Below are 22165 nucleotides of genomic sequence, written 5' to 3'. Positions count from 1 at the left end.
ACTAACTCCACATCCTGAAAGGATGTGGCTTTGTTGTGAAACTTAAACTACAACTGATTTAGATAATAAAACACAAAGCTATTGCCTTTACAACATTTTGTAAAAGATTGTGCCAGTTTGTCATCTGACCAGACTGTATGAGTCTGACGTTTCAAAATGGCTGGAATGTATGAAGTAATGAATGCTCTAAAAAGGTTGACTGAGGCTCCATAACTGGCAGTGTTGCACATAGCCTTATCTGATGCTCTTTTCTGCATGTAGGCCAAGTATGGTTACACTGAATAAAAATAGGTTACACAGCTCATTAACTTGTAACAACAAGGATCAGTCTAATCAGTGACACATTTGAATGACCATGACAATGTCGACCAATTCCTTGTTTCTTTCAAGACTAACTAAGTATTTGCACTTGTTAAAATGCTCTTTAATCAGCTGCATCTCGATGACTGCAAGGTGGTTAAGAAAGGAAAAAAAAGATTTGACTAACCGTGATAGCATTAAGCTTCCTGATCTGCCTGTTTCATCTCAAAGTTAATATGATCAAACAGTTTTTTTTTTAATGATCAAAACGGAGCATGTTCAGTGATGTCACCGGATCAACAATCTTTTAGTTAATCGACTAGCTCAGCATCACCAGGCGAGTACATTCAACTAAACTTAGTGGGACTGTAACGCAAAGACTGGTTCATCATCATCATCATCATCATCATCATCATCATCATCATCATCATCATCTCAATATTCTCCCAAACATCAGCACTACCACAACTTTCTCATCATCACACACACACACACACACACACACCAAGGGAAATCCATTATCTCCTAAAGCTTTTCTCCCTCTGTCTAGCTCATCTCGTTATTAATCAACACAGCTGCCAGCCAGATATTATTATTGACCATTGTCAGTCACTCACGCTAAGTCTAAAAAACACAGGCCTTCTCAATCATGGTTTAAACTAACAACGCTTGTTTTTATTTAGCAGCACAATCTGACATTACCGAGTCTAAACATTCCCCCTTTTTCCTTCAGCTCCCTGCCTCGGCCCTCACATCTGCGCCAGCTGATATTTCAATAGCTTGTGTTGGGTGTGGCTTATACACTGCTGCTTATAGCAGTTAAACAGGGGGATGGGAGGCGAATCGTGGTATCTATACATCAGCACTACTTGCCTGAACATACTCAGCAGCACTGTCTCACATGTAAATGCAGCATTTGTTTGCTCCTCCCATGACTATGCTGATGACTGAGCCTGGTTTATTGTTATGGCATGCAGTAAATTCTGTTGAACTTTGAGCCTCCATCTTGGCAACTGCAGGCAGAAAATGCACACTAGGAAAACAACGTACCAGCAATATCAACCAGGACTCAAGGTTAAGTCAGCGGAGGCAAAGGCAAAAATCCAAACCAAAAAAAACCTGAAATGTGTGCAGTGTTTAATATGAGCATCTCCTAAACAATAGTGTTTTAATTACCAGGTAACAGAGTTTTGATTAGCAGCTGAAACCCAACAGAGTCCAACGTTGACTCTCAACAAGACAGATTTTTTTTAATAGCACTACCATCATGTGGAAAGAGATGACGTGCAAGTTGTGATTCGGTAGCTTCAGAAATAAAAGAAAAGCTGCATACATGGCCTCATAAAATAAACATTTAAAAACACCAACATCACACATCATATGCAAAAAAAAATCTTTTCTCTTTTAAATCCCTCTGGCTTAATGGGATCAGGGTATTATTTGTTTTATTGGTTTTTGCCCTCTAAATCCCCCCCAAATGAAAGAAATCACTGTGTTAACATTGCACATCTTCGTATCTGATTCTGCCAGTACTACATTTATCAGGTTGCCCTAGGATATGCATATTAACTAGAAAAAGCATTGATGCAGGATGAAGTGAAGAGACTCTAAGAGAATTTGCCTTTCCCTTATACAAGGGGAAATCTGCAGAATACTTGTGAAATTGTTGATTATTTGATATTCAGAAAATAAATGAACTGCTTTCCCCCCATTCACACTCATATGAATAGCATTGTAAATTTAATACTTGCATTTTGTGTCCATCTGCTCGTTCTACGCTATTACCTTCTATTGCCATGCTATTAAATAAAATATAAAAAGAGTGAAAGAAAATGATCAATAGTTTTATTGGTTATGAATATAATTGTTTGTTGCAGCCCTATCTCTGGGTCGAACATGCATAAATCTTGGCATGGTCGTACAATGACAGGGGGTTTACTGCAGCAGCATATATCATTTGTTTGTTTGGCTCATTAAATGCTGCAGTGGTTTAGGCTTGTTAAAATAAACACATTGCTTTGGATAAAAAGGTCCTGATCAAAGTTCTACTTACTCATTTACTTTATTATTTCAGCAACGTGCATTTCAATGGTTTACATAGCAGTATTAACAGCTGTGGCTACATACCCGATTTTGGACTTCTGCTTGGGCTTGGAGGAGGGTATGATACAGGCCTTCCTACAGCTCTTGTCTTTGAGCCGGGCCTTGCCGTTTCCTTTGTGCTCGCGGTCACGGTGGGTCTTGTGCTGCGAAGAGGAGCTGGGGAAGCTCTCAGGGCTCATAACTCTGGGGATATTCTTCTCTCCGCGCTGCCGGGCCTTAGCAATAGCCTCTGATATTATCCTATTGGCCTTCTCCTGCTTATCCTGTATAATTGACTCCATCTGATGGTGCGTTCTCCGCGGCGTCCTCTTCTCTGATGAGGAGCTGGATGAGGATGAAGACGACGAGGAAGAGGAGGAGGATGATGAGCTGCTCTTCATTGGGGGACTGAGGACCCGTACCTGGCTTCCAGGACCATTAGCGTTCTTTCGAGGCTGAGGAAAGAGGGAAAAAAAATATATAGGGACAGATAATTGGTAATTAGAATAAGAATGCTATGTCTTGTAAACAGACAGCGATGACACAAACCCAAACTCAGTGAATGAAATAATGAAATACCAATACGTCAATGAAAGAACGAGTGAGACAAAGACCTATAAAGTTGACCCTTGACATTTAAAACAGAGCTGAGTGTTGTATAAAGACGAGCTTTAGCAGAGTCTCTCACAAAATACGACAAACAAAACCAAAAGGTCGGGCTACATTCAGTTTATTTGAGCATTTGAGTATAGATTTTGCCAAATATTTATGAATTTCTGCACATATGTTGTGGCATAAAAATAAGCTATTTTGGCATTATGCATCCAACCTTTAAGGTGGGTCTTTTTCTGTGTATAAAGCATTGGTATCAGAATAAAAATCCATACATAACAAGGCTGTTATTATGGCTGCTATGAACATATGAGGCCATTACAGAGCCGTGCAGCTCCAATAATAGGTGACTAATACAGGCAAGGTTTTCCTTTGCAGAACATGGTGCCAGCACACTGAAATGGCATTTCGCTGTACAATAAGCCAAGGGTGAATGTGACAATCAAATATTAAACAGTGGCATGGAAGAAAAACAAATACACTACAACCGCTTTATGCAGTTACAATATACAGAGTTACAACTCTGACACTACGATAAAACCACTACAACTATCACTCATTCAGAAAAACAGGACCTTCTGAAGGCTGTGTAAATCTCTCAGACAGCAGAGCTTGTTGCTGTCCCCAGCTCAGATGCTGAGGGTGGGGGCTGGACCTGTTTCACTCTGCATGATGCTCACTTTCACTCTCAGCCTCCTATGTAACTCTACCAAGAAACCTTTAGCATGAGAAAGGCCGGTGTTTCCCCTGAGGAATTTATTTAGATCAGGTGGAGAGAGGACTCTGAAACCATGTGACATGAAAACTCTTTGAGCCTGATACAAATTAAATTATTTTATTTCTAAGCTACGCAAAAGGTAAGGTAAACACTGGCTCTGTGTAGCAGGTTACAGTGAGCCACGCAGACATAAATAATCCAGCGTGGCTGATACATGATAATATGTGAATAATAGATGGTGTGACTGCGGTTATGCCTACACAAGCGCCTTGTGGTGGGCCTTGAGCCCAGTAGAGAGGGAACCCATAAATGGATGACCTAATCTAAAAATGTGTTGCGTATGCCTATATGGCCCAGGCGCGGCTCGTTACTTTTTTTTCCACACTGCCAGCTAAATAAAGAGAATTAGCTTCAACCTCGCCAACAAAGTGGGGGGAGGGAGTTGAATAACTAGCGATTCATTTGGTAGGTAGGGGGGGAAAAAAAACAAACACACACACACACACACACACACTCTCTCACACACACATACACACACAAGAGCTGCATTATGATTTTCACGTGTGCAACACTGCTGAGGCTATTAGCAAGAAATTTACTGGATCATGCTGGAATGTTCTCATTCAAGTTAATGGTAAAAAAAAAAAAAAAAAAAAAGAAAGAAAGAAAGAAAGAAAGAAAGAAAGAGGGGGAGGGGTTGAAAGTAATGCCTAAGAGCGGAAGAACATGAAAGAAGCAGCAAGAGGAAGAAAAAAAAAATATATGAAAACAGGTTTCTATCAGAGAGGGAGCGAGAGGAAGAGAAAAGATAAAATGCACCAAAACTGAGAGCGCTGCAGCTGTGTAATACATCTATAAATAACTGAAATTACAGCCTGCCAGCACTGCAGTGATTTCAATCTCTCTAACAGCACGTAGTCCCACAAAAACGGTGAGGATCATTACAGCCCATGAAAAGGTAGAGTAAGCTCCAATTGGGCCGGCCAGCTTTCCCTCGCTCTCACCCCCTCATTTCCACATGTAGTGAGCTCTCTGGTGACTGACAGGTTCAACACATGGAAGACACGCACGCACACACACACGCACACACACACACATCATACGCTGTACATAAAGTACAGCACGGGGCAGCCTGGAGAGAGGAATTCAAAAGAGAAAAGGGTTACATAGGGAATGAACAGGCAGTGGGGGTGGGGAACAGAAAGACTGTAAAAGCAGCGTGCCTTGATAAGGTCTAGCACAGTAAAGCAAATGAGTATGGAGGGGAGGAAAATAAAGCAGCAATGAGTTCAAGATGGCGGCAGTGCAGCATGAGCCAGTAGCAGAGGAGGTTGTTCAGTTCCTGCCGGCCCCTCCTCCTCCTCCTCCTCCTCCCCCCCACCCCCCGTCCCTCCTGCCTCCCAGCTCTCAGAGCAGCTCACTTACCCTTCCTCTTGGCCTCTTCACTGTAGACATGGTGTGTTTTTTTTTTTCTTCCTCTTTCCTCCCCCTCTCCAAACCGGCTAACAAAAGCCTTGCCCTTTCGCCGGGTTTTTCTCTCTCCGTTGCCCGCTCACGCTTTCTCTTACAAACACACTCACTCTTTCCCCTTTCAACAGTCGTTTTCTCTCACTCTTCCTAGAGCCGTGTGCGTCCCCCCCCTCCCCTCCCTCTCTCTCTCTCTCTCTCTCTCTCTCTCTCTCCCTCTCCTCGTTTGCCTCCCCTCCTCCTCCCCGGTCAGCTCTTCTCTTCAGGCAGTATGAGAGCGCTGGAGCCGTTCGTCTCCTCCTCCCCCAGCGGGCAGGGCTCAAGAGGAGCGCATGGGAGTCTCTCTCTCTCTCTCACTCTCTCACTCTCTCTCTCTTGCTCTCTCTCTCACCCTCGTTTGTCTCTTCACAGGGTGATGAGGGAGCAGCACTGTGGGCGGTAGAGGAGGTGCGTGGCAGTCCAGGAAGCTCTCATTCTGCTGCTGCGTGCTGCTTCGCCGTCGTCCGGCTTCACCCAAGTCTCCCTCACTCTCTCTGTATGTGTGTGTCAGAGTTGCCTTCCCCTGCCTCCTCTCTCCTCCCCTCTCATTGATTCCTCTTTCCGCCTGCCTTTCGTGTGCGCTCTCTGTACCTCTGTGAGCCTTTTCCCTCTTATTTCTCTCTCTTTCTTGCTCTTTCTGGCTCTTTCCGTTCTGCTGTTTCTCCCTTTGCGCCTCTCCTTGTCTTCTTCACCAGCCAGGATAAGGTAGGTTATTCCTTTTATTACCACACAAAAAAAGGCTTTTGTGTTAGTTTGCTTGTTTGGCCAGTTGTTTTTTCCTCCTTTCCACCACTTGTCTTTTTCCTCGTTCTCCCTCGCTGCCCTCCCCTCTCCCTGGCTGGGGCGTGTGTGGTGAGCTCGAGACTCTGGCAGGCAGAGCGGCGGAAAATGAAAGCACAAAGCAGCAAAATGCATCAGCATGAATATTAGAGATGTCGTTAAAACCCAGACTCGTTTTTCTCTCTCTCTCTCCTTCCCCCCCTCTCTCTCCCTCACTCACTCGCTCTCTCCCTCTCTCTCTCTTTGTAAGGAAGTAGGCCAGCAGATGGTGCTAGCAGTTATTACATTAACTTTCACAACTTAACCCCCAAAGTACTGGATTTCACCCACACCACAGACCGTCAACATCGTAGCTTTTTTTATCCCCGTGTCGGTTACTGCAAATGACGTGCTGATTTATTCAAGGAACAGCTCATCATACAGCATCAACAACATCATCCAGAGCATCCAGATGGACAAACAAAAACTAATTCCCAAAATGTCACAAATGATACACAAACTTGCAGCAATGAATAGCAGACTCTCTACCCCCTCATTATATATCAGACACAGTGTTCAGTCTCTAGGGGTGAATTCAAGCACTTGTAAGGTTGAGGCCTGGTGACCCTGCAATGACTTTTGGAAAAAAAAAATTCCAACAAGGGAAACTGGGCTGTGTCCAAGATATGCAGCTCTTCCTGTGTGCCAGAAGAGATTTTGGAGGAGCGAGCCGGCCTTTCAGGGGACTCCTAACAGCATGATGCAGGGGGCCATGTGCACTGGCTGGCACATGGTATTGGGAATTATGTGGAGACACACAGTTGGCCTGAAGCCAGGTACAGTGAACAGCACTACCAGGTCAGGCCTGAGTTACTGACAGATAGCCGATCAGCTTTTAAATCTTTATTTACTGTGTAAAATATGCTGCACAGGCTTCATTCCCTGCCAACACCCTGTTCACTTTTCATACAGCTGCAAATATTGGCATATGTGAGTTCATTTGGGATGAATTTGAGATCCAAAATATTACACTAATGCAATATGTCAATACATATCTCCTGGTAGGTGAAGCTGACTACAGACTGTTGCCTTAAAGAGATCAGTAATACAAATACAAGACGTCACCCAGGGTCTTCCACAACTTCTAAAAAAAGACAAATCTTAATAAGCAAATATCTCCAAGGAACGCCGTTATTTTTTGTGTTTTATCATATTGTTTCTTTCTGACCCCTCTTAGCTCAAAGCAAACGACATTACTTGCAAGTTTATTCAAATATGGTGTGAAATATGTGGGCGAGCATGTGGAGGCTACAACGCAATATGGCTTTACATTGCATGTTGAACAGATGTACTTAATAAAGTTATGTGCAACTTACCAACTTGAATGGTGTGGACAGCCTTATTCAAAATGTGCTTAAGTAGAGAAGGTTATAGGATCAATGGGATGACTGCTGCCAACACACAGGCATGACAGTGGAATTCTCTCACTTCATCTCTGTGGTTTATGTAGTTTTACATTTTACAGTGTCATATCTCCTACAGAGATGAGAGATGACTGCTACGTGTGCTTTACAATAACTGTCCTTTCCAAATGTGTGCAGGATCCACCTTCCAGGCCAGGCCTTGGAGTTTGGACTTTATAGTGCGCCACATGCTTACTGAGAGCTGAGCAACAGTGTCCTCCCTAAGCTAAACAAATCCACTGCCCACTGGGGTACAGAGCCTGTGCTTTGACTACCACACACACACGCACACACACACACACACTCGGTGCAATGGGTGTTGAAATTATTGCAGGGCTGTGGCCCAATTTCAAATGAGTTAAAAAATAGTTTTGTTTTCATTTTGACTGCGTCAGTCATTACTGTGTTGACCATGAAAATATGAGCTGTGCTTAATGAAACACCATTTACCAAAGTGCTATCTATACTCATAACAAATTGCAATAGCTAACAGACTACTTGATGGATAAAAAAGGCAAGAAGTGACACAGAGAGAGTCAGAATAGCACCTAATTTGTATACACGGCTGTGAAAAAAAAAAAAAATTCCTTCACGGGAAAGTTTCTGAGCGTCACACATACATGTTAAATAAAGAAAGAGCAAAAGAGAATAACAGTCAGCAAACACATACATGCTTCAACGGTCACATGGCTCAAAGCCACAGCTCCTTGGCAACTAAACGGTTAATATGCAAACAAGGCTGGCAGCTCTGTATGAAGGGGGAGTGGCTTCCTTTAAGGACCGATGAGGGAGAGAAGAGGAAGAGGAAGGGGAGGGGAGAAGCAGAGCTGGTGAAAAGAAGCGCGTGTGCGTGTGTGTGTGTGTGTGTGTGTGTGTGTGTGTGTGTGTGTGTGTGCGTGCGTGTGTGTTTGGACAGAGACAGAGAGGTAGAGAGGTAGAGTGGCTGTGGGGGCACAGGTGTTTGTCTCTGAACACTCCATTACTTTCTCATTACAAAAGGGACTGTATTACTGTGCCGCCACTCTCATTTCCTACCGGTACCGGTGAATAACCATTCTGTAGTGTCCTTGAGCAAGCAGCCATCACATTCAAAGAAGATCATGGATACACTCTTCAATAGCTGACCCTCAGCTTTACTGTTCGCTATTGAAAGCATCGTTGACTTTTAATTTTGTGTCAAAACTTCTATTTAATAATTTTGCTTTTTAGCTGATAACATTTTTGTTCAAATTCAAACACCTCTCACTTTTCTGCAGAAGGTCAATTGCCAATGATCCAAAAGGTTTTATGAAATAGATGTTTGCAAAAGTAATAATTAAAATGTCAACAATTGATTTTCTGTCATTTAACTAATAAATTAATAGACTTAGATGTCCTACAATGACTCAATTTCCTCTGAGGGATCAATATATATATAATGGGAAAATAAAAACAGCCCTAGCTAACACAATAATGCAGCACTATTGGATTTTTATTAAAACTGAGTGTACTTCCATCAGATAACAGTGCTTCCCACGGGTTCAAAACTGATTTGTGGTGGTGTGACATCCAACTCAGGGCAACACAGCGTAGCACTCACAAATTAACAGCAGACTGGCAAAGTCATTGTTCTCTATCTGTAAGACTGCACATACTGTAAATGCTGCATTCTGGGATCAGTTTGCATGCATGCAGTCCCTGCAGTCCTCTGCGAAACATCTGTGATCAACAGGTAAGTGATTCCTTTTGAATGAAGCTGCTCTCTCCTGAAACTTTACCTTTAAACAACATACTGTAGATGATATAAACAACAAAAAACAAAACAAGAAACAATGTGTGTTGAAACAATCATCACCTTCACCTCCAATGTTGGCTGAACCCTTCCCTTACTTTTCACACTTCAATTCTCAGTGTTGTTTACTAAGAATAGGCTTGGCCTTTAGTGTTTCTCACAGAAACAAAATAAAATATCACAGATGCCTCATTACCATTACCAGATTTCATATCTATGACTTTGTTAATGAAACATAGTTTGCACTGTTTAAGTCTAGGTGTGGGGAAAAAAAAAAGATTATACCCAACTAATTAGGCCTACGGCCACAGGCCAGTTTGCAGCCACATTGGAGTGTGAAAAAGTGGCAGCGTTGATAAATGAAAGGAGACATGATGCACAGCAATGCTTCCTCAACCAATTAAATACAGCACCATGCATTAATGATCCTTTATCCAGTGCCAAGAGTAACGGTAGCTGTGCCGAGCATGTTGCCCTCTAGAGAAGCTGCTAAAAGTCTAACAGAGCATTATTACTTCAGTCAAGCCTCCTCCGCTGTGACCAACAGCCTTACTGAGCCTGTTAAAAGAACTGCCCAGGAAGAAACAGAATAATACAAGCTCAAAATGTACAAAGTTAAAATGTATTTATTGTGGTCAGTTACCTGAGGATGTGTTGGATTCTGAGAAATGTGTGGCTTTAAATTCACACAACAAACCACTGCACCTGACTGCTCCCCACCATCCTCTTGTGGAACAATGAGAGGCAGCTGGAAGTCGACTGCCCTGTTGCCATGCTCAAATGCACCTGGTCAGCAATTTTTGAGGTTCACCTTCACCCTCTCACACAGACTTTCCGACTGATCAAGGAACACATGTGTTTTTCTGGCTACAGTTCAAACAAAATAATTATCAATAAGATGGCTTCCAATTTCAGCTTATTTGAATTTATAAGCTCAAAACTTGCTGTATAATACAAGTAGGGCTGTGCAATCTGATGACTCGGATGCAGGGTGCAAAAACAAGCAAACATGGAGGACAGCGACCAGCCAAAACAAAACGAGGAGCGCCTACCTAAAAGAGGGGCAACTTCTGTCACATGGATATGGTTTGGGTATGAAAAGTCTGATACAGACCAGAAAACCATAGCGTAGCAAGTTATGCTACGGACTGTTGTCCACAACATAAACTCAACTCACCTATGCAAGATTCATGCCCAACAGTACTGAGAGAGTATAAGGATAAGAGCCCCAAAAGTACAGCGTACAGAGTTCTCAAATCTGCACGAGGCTTGGAATCACAAAGATGGAAGGTGATGGACATATATGTAAAATACTACACATGCCGATGAAAATAAAAGATATAAAAACATAAAAAACATGTTTTGTTGCACAGCTGTAGACAAGCAACGATGTTGCTTCATTGTCAAGATTAAACATGTCGTAAACCCAAAATGTAAGAAGTAGTTCAAGTCTGAGAACTTTATTGACCTCAGAAAATACGACACTTGTAGCAGTGCGAGTGGTTGTGCACGTCTGTCTGAAAGTTTTTTAGTAAACACACACACCTAACAGTCAAAGGACCACGATCACAAAGACATACAGTAAACATGTACACATGCAAACACCTTGTTTAGATCCCTCCTTCCATTCAAACACACTCATTAGCAAACTGGATACAATTAACTAAATGGTTCAGTTATAGCAGGGACAGGTCTCGGCACTACAGCCCTGCTGCAATCCCGAGCAACTCCAATCCAACACGCATTAACAAAGACAGCCTATTAGTTGGCTATTGTGCAGTCAGATAATTGACTCTCTTATGTAATCAAGTTCAACATGGACAACCATTCCCAGTGCTAAAAAAAGGCTAATGAAAAGGTTCATGGGCACAGACAGATCTATGTGAAGGTACAGTATGTTGTACCTTGTCAACTGGCCAGGACAGAATTGAACACTAGGGGGTGACAGTGAGGGGAGAGAGAGAAAGAGAGAGAGCGTAGGAACAAATGGTAAAGAGAGTGGACATCTGCCACCACCTTTATGTGAGGTGACTGTCTGTATCAGTCAAGTGAAAATACCAGAATGTTCTTGTGCATTTGAGTGACACCGGAAAAATACAAAAAAGACAAGTAGGAAAGTTAGTCCACAATATTATATGACAAGCTGTGATACTGATATCATTATTAATCTATCTTAGTCTCTGCTTTGTTGCTTGGGTTTAATTTGGCTTCCTTTTGATGCTCATTTTCACACTTACCCCCATCAAAAAACAGCTGTGACCTGGGTTTGACGGTTGTGCAGAATACAGAGTAAAGCCCAAGCCTGGCTCTGTGTCAATCAGGCCCAATGACTGAGAAGAGCCGGCGGTGATTCTAACTAGGGCATCTGCCCTTCTTGCATCTTTAAGTGTCAGCTTAGAGGGCAGTCGCTCAGCAAGATCTGAGATGATATTTTAAGGGCGAGGAACGTGTGCAAGCACAAGTGAGTGTGAGCCAAAATGAAAGCATGGAGAGCACATCCTACATCATTAGTAGCTGACTCCCAGTTTTTACATACAAGCAGTGCCATTGGGGATAATTTACAACTCGAACACAGTCCACCACTCTGAATGCAGGTCATTTTCATGTTAACCAAAATATTACAGTACATGTGAATCTGTTCAGGGGTAGTCAAGATAGTGGCAAGGTAATCTGTTTAGCCATCACATACTGTCCTCAAACACATTTGATAAATTGCTACAGAACATCAGCGACATTTTTCAAAAAGTCTTGAAAACCTTACAGACCAGATGATCAAACAGGTTCTAAGTTTAGCCATATTATCTAAACCACCAAATTTGGATGTCAAACCAGAAGTGACCAGACTAGCACAGCACCATTGCACAGGCAAACTGTGAAACCGTGAGCACAAAACGACAGCGCATACAGTCGGTCAAAGATGAACCAGGAACTCACATCTCAGAAACTATTTTATTGAAGTGTTATCATAACCAGGAGAAACAACAGATCAATGTTGCACATAAAACTGAATTACATATTAAACTACCCCTTGTTTAGAAATACAACTAATGTAAAAAATAACATATTTAAACACTACCAATTTCATGAAACCGTTCTCCCAGTAACATGGACTTAAGAGATGCACAGGTGGCCTCCAAAGAAGTGACAGTTCCACAGGTGCGCTATGATTAATGTACTCCAGAGAAATGAAATGTGTTTCACATATTGAACAGCTCAAGGTTTTGGTGTACTTCACAGCAGTGTCGCAAAACAAAATGATGGTTTTTAAACTGTGGTTATTCTGAGTAACTACCCAGAGCTCTTTGAAGAGATGAGACGGCACAGCAGGTCAGCCGACGGGCAGTAAAGTGAAGCTGAACTGTGCAAAACGAGCAAGCCAGTTGATGCCATTCATTAATAGGAACACTGGTGCAAACTGAAGAGTGGAGCTGAGAGGAGGTCCCTTAGGATGCGAAAGAGAGGGAGCCAGACAGAGACAGGGAGCGAGGGGAGGAAAGAGGGAGGGATGAAGTGGAAGGGAATTCAGCAAGGGGCTTACTGCCAGACCTTTACAACTCCTTCATTATTGAAGCAGTGCAAAGCGAGAGCAGGGCCAAGGCAAGGCCTGCGTAAAAAGGAACACACACAGAGGCAACTACGTATCTGCACACAAGTGAGAGAGTGGGTGCATAGCCGACCTGCAGCCTTCAGGATATGATGAAGTAAGGATTTTTTTTTTCCCCCTGCTATGATTTCCACCTCCTGCTCAGTGTGAGGCAGGTGTCCATGCAGTGACTCTTTGTAGAGACCAGGCACACCAGGCCTTTTTCCACCAGAGATCATAATGAACGAGATCGCTACTTCTACCCCATTTACACAAATGGAACTGAATTTTATGAAATAATAAGAAAAATATTCATAGTTAATAGGGGTGTCACAAGATGGATTTTATATCAAAAATCTAAATGAGTTTTTAATTTCAAATATTGAAATCAATAGCAGGATTAACAATTTTTCCACTTCCCCAGTTTTTGCAGGTGAGCTGTAAAGTATCCTGTTATTTAAATGTATGTATTAACTTGATCACACGACGTTGGTGTGGTACATTGCAAGCATTATACGGCAGTGGTATCACACTTGATACCATGTAGCTTAATATATAACTTAACACTGGCTCGAGATGAGACCTTTTGTATTTTTCCCTGCATTTTTGTGGCTACCGTGTATCAAAAATCCACATGAACACAATGGAATGGAGCCGAGATTGTCGAGTGCTGCATGTATAGAACACTTGTGCCAAATATATGCACAGAATGAACAAACATGTACTGATGAAACATAAGTCTGTGCCACGAGTTACAACATCAAGTGGAAGTTTGCTTATGTACACAAATAAAGAGATATGAACACCGTAGTCTACAACTGCAGAGAACTGAGAGAACAAGCTGTCAGAGGTGAACTGGATTGTTTAGTTGCTGCATTTCATCCAGTTTTGACCGTAAATATTCATAATTCAAATCAGCTCAACAATCATTGTGACTGCCAGGCTGTGAGACAGAGCAGGCAGAGATCAGCAAGTGACATCTCGATTAAAAATAAAGAAAAGTTAACCTTGTTTAGAAAAGCAACTTTGCTTTCATAAACATTAACTTTTCTTTATTTTTCAAAACAGGAGCAGAAATAAACAGTCAGTTTCTCACAATGAGAAATCATTACTTAATTTGAGTAAATAAGCACTTAAGTCATTAACAGATCATGTGATTAACTGCAAGAGAAGGAGAAGAGAACGGCTTGTTTTATGCAAAACTGCAACAAAGTGCAGCTATTTGTTTTAAGTGACATTTTAGAAACTTTTCCTACAGAAAAAACAAAAACAAAAGCTACTGGACTGGAAAGTTCAATAAAATACATATTTTTCATAGAAAACGTTGGCTAAAATACAAGCATTTGGTGACCACTGAGAGATGCCTTGGCCTACAAACATGTTTTCTTACATCTGGAGAACAAGTTTGTAGGCCAAGGCATCTCTTTGTGCACAGTACAGTATTTTATTATAATGCTATTTTGTCACACATTTTACCTGCTTCTGTGATTCAGATACTGCACCATATTGACATTGCAAAGTGTGGTTGTGTGCAACTGTAAAGTAACTCGATAAATTTGACATTACAAACAATCGTCCAAGACTTAAACATGTAGCATTCAGCAAAGTGGAAGCACACTGAACCTGTTCGAGGTAACAGAGACTACACTGGAAACCTGCACGTTAACAGGAATACCAAGACAGGCTATGCATTCAAATGAAAGCAGTATGACGCCCGTGTCATGGATTCTCAGGATTGTCATGAACCCTGACAACCAATATTTTTTTTGCCTTTATTTACTTAAATGTAGCTTTGTCTGATGGTACTGCAGCTTGACTCACTTAACAGTGAGTGACAGATGAGTGTGATGACATTCCAGTTTAAACAATTTATTTTCTTCAAGTTAAGATAACAGAGAAGTAAGTTAGTCAATTGCCCTGTCAACAGAAAATACAAGCATATCACTCAATAAACAAAGTCCCAACTTCCAACACAGGCGACTAGCCATGGCAACTAGCGAATAACTTCCTACTGACACAAACCTGTTTGCTGGTGAACTTACAAATCAGTAACTAGTGAGCCAACTGCCGCCTCTGTGGACAATGTGACTGACATTAAGTTTTGTCAAAGTCAAACTATGGTAAAGAAAAACCATGTACAGTTTCAAGTGGAACAGAGGGACATACTTTTTGCAGTTGCTAACTTTTACTAGCTTTACTCTGGCTTTTTTCAAGCTTTGCTTAACATTAAGATGTCAAGTAAAACTCTTCCTCCTACCACAAGTCGGCAATCATTGTTTCAGCTGTAAACACAAGGGCAAAGAGGTCATCACCCATTCATGCCTTTTCTAATTTCCTCTGTTGCAACAGAGGCAGACTTACAAGTGGTTTTCATGCTGTCTTCCTCTAGACAGTTTTCAGTCTTTCTATACCCAGAGACACAGATAGTCTACCCTTTCAGCTTCCTTTCCACTCGCCTCCAGTCAAAGGTTAATCACAAGTTCACGTAGGATGCCTCACGTCACAACCTAAAATTGAATTACACACACACACACACACACACACACGCATGCACAGAGACACACAGACACACACCCCTCCACATTTGACCGCTGAGCAAACATTCACCCACCCATCAACCCCTGAAAAATATTCAAAGCCATTTAATCCCTGCAGAAAGAGGCGAAGAGAGAAGGAAAGAAAGAAAAGCGGAATAAAAGAGCATACTTTAAATTCAGACCTACTGTGCACTTTGGGCTGGCAGCGTTCCCACATGCTCCTGACACACTCAGTCCAAGTACAACTCCCTCCTCCCTCTTCTCTCCCAGCTCCTCCCCCCTGACTCCCCCAATGAGCCCTCCCCTTCCGCCCACAGCAAGGACCGCCTGACTTCCTGTTTACCTCTGACCCCTAGCTATCCCCCGCCCCCGCCCTTATCTGGCAGGCCTCCAAACAGGCTGAGGCCGGATGCAAACAGTCAAAACACTTGACAGAGCGAGCAAGCTGGGGGGGAGAGAGAGAGAGAGAGAGAGAGAGAGAGGGAGGGAGAGGGAGAGAGGGTGGGTTGTGCATGGATGTTGGGGGTGGTGATCAGAGAAAGTACGTGAATGAGACAGCCTATCACCATGTGGCTATTGAAGCAGCAGGTTTCCCAGGGGTGTATGCGTGAGTGTGCAAAATTGTGCGTGTGGCGCATGTGGGTGGTGGGGTGAGGGCCGGGGTGATGCATGGTGTCAGGTTTCAGGGCTGATTATGGCATTGCCTGCCCAGTCTGCTGGACGGCTAGCGAGTTATATAAGCGTCAGAGAGGTCACAAGCAACAAAGCTAGCATATCACACATGTGCGCGCCAACACCGCTTGCAAGCGCACGCACATATCCTACATTGCTTGCTCACAACACAGCTCGGAGGCCAAGGAAAGGGGAGAGAGGAGTGAGCTGTGATACCCAGACAGATAATAAATCTAAACCAGCAAGGCAGGCAGGCAGGGAGGAGGCACCTGCTCAGTGTCACTGTAGTGGGTATAGCAGCCCAGACCTTCATTATCCATCAGTCTCCACCTCCATCTCTGTTTCTGTTCTGTTCAGCAAGGGAGCCTTTGCACCCTTATATCTGAATGTGATCTGATGAAAATCATGAAGAACACATTAGTTATTTTGTCAGAAAATGGTGAAAAATGTTGATCACAGTGTCCAAAAGCCCAAAGTGATATTTTCTTTTGGTCAGCAACCCGAGGATATTTTGCTTACAGTCATAGAGGACTAAAGAAACTGGAAAATATTTACATCTGAGAAGCTGACTCAGTTATAATATAATTATTGTAATATAGGCATATTTAGATTACAGATTAATAATATCAGATCAGAAAAGAATTACTCTACAAGAGAAAGTGAAATTTAAAAAAAACTGACAACCAGAGTCTGAAATTAAGTTTTTCTCTTGCTGAATTTTTCTACTAGCCACAAATTTTTGTCACTTCAGAATTGTACAAACTCGAGTCAGTAATACCTGACAATAGAAATGTGGAATATGTCATTAATCCCCGACAACTGCTAAGAATTGCTTTTTTAAAAATTATATTTATTGATGTAAGAAAAGCCTGCCACCAGCAGGTGGCCTGAAATTTTTTTACCTGCCAGAGCTAACATTTACCCTTTATTTGGCAGATGGCATGTGCTAATTTCATGCAATTGTTCATTTTTCCAGGTATGGTCTCTGTTACAATATATTAATTTATCTGCAGCATCAAATCACCAAAACTGTCAGTCTGCCAATTTTCTTTCAAAAATATAGTAGGAGGTGATTAAGAAATGTAACTGTAGAGCAGCTGCACAAAAAGAAGTGTCCACTTTATCTGATATATAGCTCTTAATTTAGTCCTCCCAGGAACTTCTGTGCACAGAAACGTAGTTTTGAGTTGAAATGATGTCTCCTTTGGTACCAAAGAGTATGACTCATGCTCATGCTGGGAAGAAGCCTATTAAATATGCTGCTGTTTCCCCGCAAACCTCCAAAACCAGTTTCCCTTTTGCCTTTGGGGCTTAGTTTAATTTGTACCCATATACAGTAAAGCTCTATCAAATAAAAATAAGACGTATCAGGATTGTGATCAAGAATACAAAATAAGGAATGAGAAGGACACAAATTAAAAATACAACTACAACTGGATGTCTAAAGTTGAAAAAAAAATTACAAATTAGCCGTTTACCAATCAATCAATTATAGTGCCACAAAACAGTCTCACTCATCTGTATTGGTTTTGACAGCTATTTTAGATTTAGTGCTAAGACAAACCTCCGAGTTATATTTTAGTCATTTTCATAGTTCATGGTTCTTCATAATTTTATTCTAGTCAACAGCAACACATAGACTGTTTTCTCTTCAAGTGTTTGTGTGCGTGTGTCTGTGTGTGAAAGAGAGAAATAAAGACATCTTTAATGAAGACACACATTTGGAACAATTTGTCTATTCATTTAGCCTAAATCTTCCCACTACTGCAGTTCTCCGGGCAGGGGAGAAAAGAAAACAGAGCGCTCAGGACAGCTCCCAAGTTGCTCCCAGCAGCACGATCAGAGAGTGCTGTGGCACTCAATCCTGACAATTGTGCTACTATAATGCATAAAGTTGATAGTTTGCTGGTCAGGAGGGGTTCATTAACGGATACGCAGCAATTTGTTCTTGAAATGGGATGGGTGACTCTTGAAAACACCCTTTTTCTTACTTACTGGGGGAAAATCTCATGTATTTTTTCAACATAAGATAGCCCACCACTTAGTCTCGTCAACCAAAACAAAGCATACATTTTTTCACAGTTTTTATTATCGATGAATTTTTAACTTGTCATTGTCGCCTCGTCGTCACAGAAAAAAAGGTTGCTGCTAGACTGATTTTCTGATTGAACTGATTGCGTTAAGGAAATAACATTGCCAATCACTGATTTACGACATTGCCCGCACTGTTGGTGATTACATCCTCACAATTATTTTGTCACTTTGCCACTTTCACACGCAAAGACGTCAGTCTTGAGTTCCTGACTACACGCTGCCTTAGACTCGCTGCTTACTCACATGAGTACATGTTACAAACTGGCATCCAGCACAGACAGATCTCACTGGAGTGCTTGTTGCCTGTAAGCTTGAACTACCTCCTCAGAGAAAGACCCTATCCGTCCATAAATGCAGCTGAGTTGATTCACGGGGCAGTCTAGAGTTCTACACACACTGTTCATTTGATTTTTCATCCATTGCAAAAGGGTCTGAGACATTATGTTTACTCATGAGAACCTTTGAATATGGCAACCTGGGACAACTTTCCAATCCTGAACCCTGTGTGCTCATCATAGCTGCAGCTGACCATTACAACCATTGGAAATCCTAATTAGCCACATTCACTGCAGGGGAGTGAAGAGTGGACAGCTATCCACTGATGCCTTGCCTGTTCAGCAAATACACTATCAGCAGGCTCTTCACACATCAGTGCACATGAATAGCACAGTCAGCCTGTAAGCATCAACATGGGTCTGAATGTTGACACAGACAGGGAGAGGCTCGCTCGTATGGCTGTGGTTCATGGCCCCGTTTCAATCAAGGACCTTTGCAGATGGCCAAATGGCCTCTGTGGATGAGCTCTGGTAAGGCAGACCACCAGTTTAGTTGTCGCCTGCTGCCTGTCGGGGGACAGTCGAGGCAGTACTCAACACACAGGTTGTGTTTTGGCGCATAGGTACAGGTTTGGTTTCAGGAGTGAGGGGACACAATGGATATGCTGCTACTAAGAGGACCTTGTTCAGAGAGATATAAATGAGTCATTTGATTTTAAAATAACTGTTACTGTAAAAGGGTTATCATTCATGCGTTTACTACACTAGTGTGTGTGTAGTGTGAAAAGGTGGGGTTGGTAAGATAACATCAAATAACACTTCTGTGTTGTCTGTGGCCTTAAGAAAGACCGTCAGCCGTGTCGGTACGTGGGCCATAAAAAAAACAGAAGTGCTCTTATGTAAAATCTGCTCTCAACAAAACACGTTTAATTTTTGGAACAGCATATGTTGTTTCTGTAATAACAGAAATGCTTAAATCTAACAAATAATATCAAAAAAGAAACACAGAGATGTGTTGTTCAAATGTCCTTTTTTTTTTTTACGTGGGCAGACCATGATCAAACATCTGTTGTTTTTGCTGCTGGTCATGTGTCACTTGTGGGCCAGGAGGCTGTGTGGATGCTGCTAAGTTACTAGCCAACTGAGGTCCAGGAACCGCCTGAAGCCTGTTACAGCCAGCTAATGCATTCTCCCAACCTCCCCCTCCGCTTCTCTCTCTCTCTGTCTCTCTCTTTCTCTCCCTCTCTCTCTCTCTCTCGTGCTCTTCCTCTCTGTCTCTTTCCTAAGCTCTCCTTTTTCCATGAGCTATTGCTCTCTCCATCTCCTAAACCCCCTCCCCCTCCTTCAAGTGCTAACCACTCTCCTCCGCCACACTCTTTTCTTCCCGCCGCTCTCTCACATGTGCACATGCACTCGCACTCACACACAGACAGACACACAGAAACTGTGGCAGCTACCACAACAGCGTGCAACCTCCCCCACACTCCAGCTAGGCAGTGTGCAAGTGCCTCTGGCTTGCCCTGACCCACATCTTGATATAGCCCTAAGTATGCTTACAGCTAAGTCCTGAAGACACTCCTGCCACTCTTAGCCTAATCAGGCCTGACCTGCTGTCGGTGCACAAGGCAGATAGACAGGACAGCCTGGACAGACCATTATCATTTTCAGAAGGTTTCAGATGGCCCTAGGTACCGCCTCTCCACCTTCCCCCACTCCACCACTGATTGCAGGTTTCCTACTAGACAAGCACATGTTCTGTCTGGGATAGTTGGTTAAACATTACACCAGTGGCTAGATTCTGTACCATGCTACACCGGGAAGAGCACATGAAAATACTTAATGTCAGCAAAGAAATGTGCTCCATTAAAATAATGCAAATATAAAATCTAATTTCTTCAAATCATTTCAATTTATCAACCTTCACCCTCCTCCAAATCCCCTCATTAACCTACATTGCAAAGACAGTGCATAGGCTCTATGGATATAAATCAGACTAGGACAAAGAGAATATTGAATTCTGCTACAGTGCAGCTAAAATATCTTTCACATTATATTTTTTAAGAAGCAAAAATGAAAAGTTTACATTACATTACATTACCTTCTCTTCCTTGTATACAACAGGTGGTTGTTTCCTTTGCTCATGTCCCCTCTCCGGGTTGGAATCAGTCCAGGAACGGTTGGATTCATCCTGTTGGCTGAGAGCCGCCTCCAGCTGGGGCAACAGGTCAGGAAGGAGGTCCGGGGGCCCCAGGCCATCCAGGTCTCCATCCTGAACTTCTGATGCCAGGAGATTGTCTCCCAATGCTTGATATCCATTAGTGTTTATAGCCCCGCAGCTTTGAGGCTGCTCAGAGGGCAGTTGGCTGGCCATGCTGGTGTAGCAGCTCATTGAGTCGCCAAACATCTCAGATGACTTGCAGTTTCCCTGGGTTTCTCCAGAACAACGTAGAGTCCGGAAAGCACATTGCTCTGCCTGGCTAACCGGGGCCCTACTGTGCTGCTGATTCATAACAGCTGTGGATGGAAACTGACATACTGTCCCTGAGAGCTCAGGCACTGTAGAAGAGAGGGGTGCAGGGGTGGTGTTGGGCCTAGACACTGAGACCGTGGACAAAGACTGCTGACTGAGACTGGGTATTTCTGGCTCTCCAGGGTAAGCAGGGTACTGAGCCGGTTGGTAAGTGGTGCCAGAATTGACTGAGCACGTGGGCAGGGAGTGAACCATAGATGACGAATGTATGGAGAAAGACAGGTTAGGGTCTTCTGGTCCTGATCCAGAGAAGGCTTGACCTCCTCTGGTCAACTGGTAGCTACCCTGCTGCTGCTGCGGTTGTAAGCAAGTCCCACTCAGAGAGGCATTTTGATCCAAATAAGACTTACTCGGCAGAGCCCTTGAAAGGAACCTTGGCCCTCCAACAGTTAGTTGGTGCTGCACCTGCTGCTGAGTATGGTGAACCTGCTGCTGGCTCTGAGACTGACCACCCTGGTGAAAGGAAAAGTTGTGATGCTGCTGTTGCTGCAGGGACATAGTCTGTGTGTTAATTTGTTGGTGCTGGCACTGGTTTAACAGCTGCTGCTGATGACTTTGCTGCTGTTGCAGCTGCTGCCGCATTCTGTGCTGCTGCTGCTCCTGTTGTTGTTGATGACATGGGTGGTGTTGTTGCTGTTGTGTTTGTTGTTGTCTGACATGAAGTTGCTGGTTGTGCAGTTGTGGCTGCTGATGACAAAGCTGTTGTTGCTGTTGAGTTAAGGGGTGGTACATACTACCATTTTGGTCTTGGTTACCCCACATTGGACTGCTACTGTTACAAAACAGCCCATTGGATTGAGGTACTTGGCTCAGGGCAGCGTTGTGGTACTGACCATGTTGCTCTGCAATCATGCCACCACTTCCACTACCTGTGCCCCCAGGACCAGAAAATGCCTGCCCGACAGGATTCTGTGCCTTAATGCCAATGTAGTGACCCATCTGCTCACTGTAAGTAGGCATTGTTTGTTGGGTAGAAACCGACAGTATCATGTCTTGGTGCTTGCCTGGGCCTATAGGCTCCACTTGAAGGGGCTCAAAGTCAGCACTGAGGTTTAGCTCATCCACAAGTGATGGTGCTGGAGGGAAGCCATCATCATCCAGCCCTTCCAAACCTCCAACAAAGAGGTTGGGGTCATTAAAGAAGTCCATGGCAGATCCCGGAGGGTAACTGGAACTGAAATCCAGTGGATCCAGGCAGATCCCAATGAGCCTCAAGGTCTACAGACCTACAGCATGTCCATTATATCCCTGTCGAAAACACAA

General features: G+C 43.1%; 1 protein-coding gene across 7 annotated transcripts in view; it reads right to left on the bottom strand.

The window, feature by feature from the left end:
• Nucleotides 1–22165, bottom strand: part of chd9 (chromodomain helicase DNA binding protein 9) — a 69277-nt gene that overhangs the window by 43058 nt on the left and 4054 nt on the right. For 5 of the 7 annotated variants that reach the window (XM_019274303.2, XM_027281466.1, XM_019274304.2 and 2 more), the window contains exons 2-3: nucleotides 20471–22150; nucleotides 2428–2837 (exon numbers count right to left, since the gene is read on the bottom strand). In XM_019274303.2, coding sequence (XP_019129848.2) covers nucleotides 2428–2837; nucleotides 20471–22051 — 1991 coding nt within the window. In that variant the 5' untranslated portion in view covers nucleotides 22052–22150. Of the gene's footprint in view, nucleotides 1–2427; nucleotides 2838–5137; nucleotides 7322–15517; nucleotides 15603–20470; nucleotides 22151–22165 lie in introns of those variants that run through there. The other 2 variants (XM_027281468.1, XM_019274306.2) reach the window with 2 other exon arrangements.

The sequence above is a fragment of the Larimichthys crocea genome, chromosome VIII (genome assembly GCF_000972845.2).
Source record: "Larimichthys crocea isolate SSNF chromosome VIII, L_crocea_2.0, whole genome shotgun sequence".
Classification (NCBI taxonomy): Eukaryota; Metazoa; Chordata; class Actinopteri; family Sciaenidae; genus Larimichthys; species Larimichthys crocea.
This window is presented reverse-complemented; position numbering and strand designations above follow the sequence as displayed.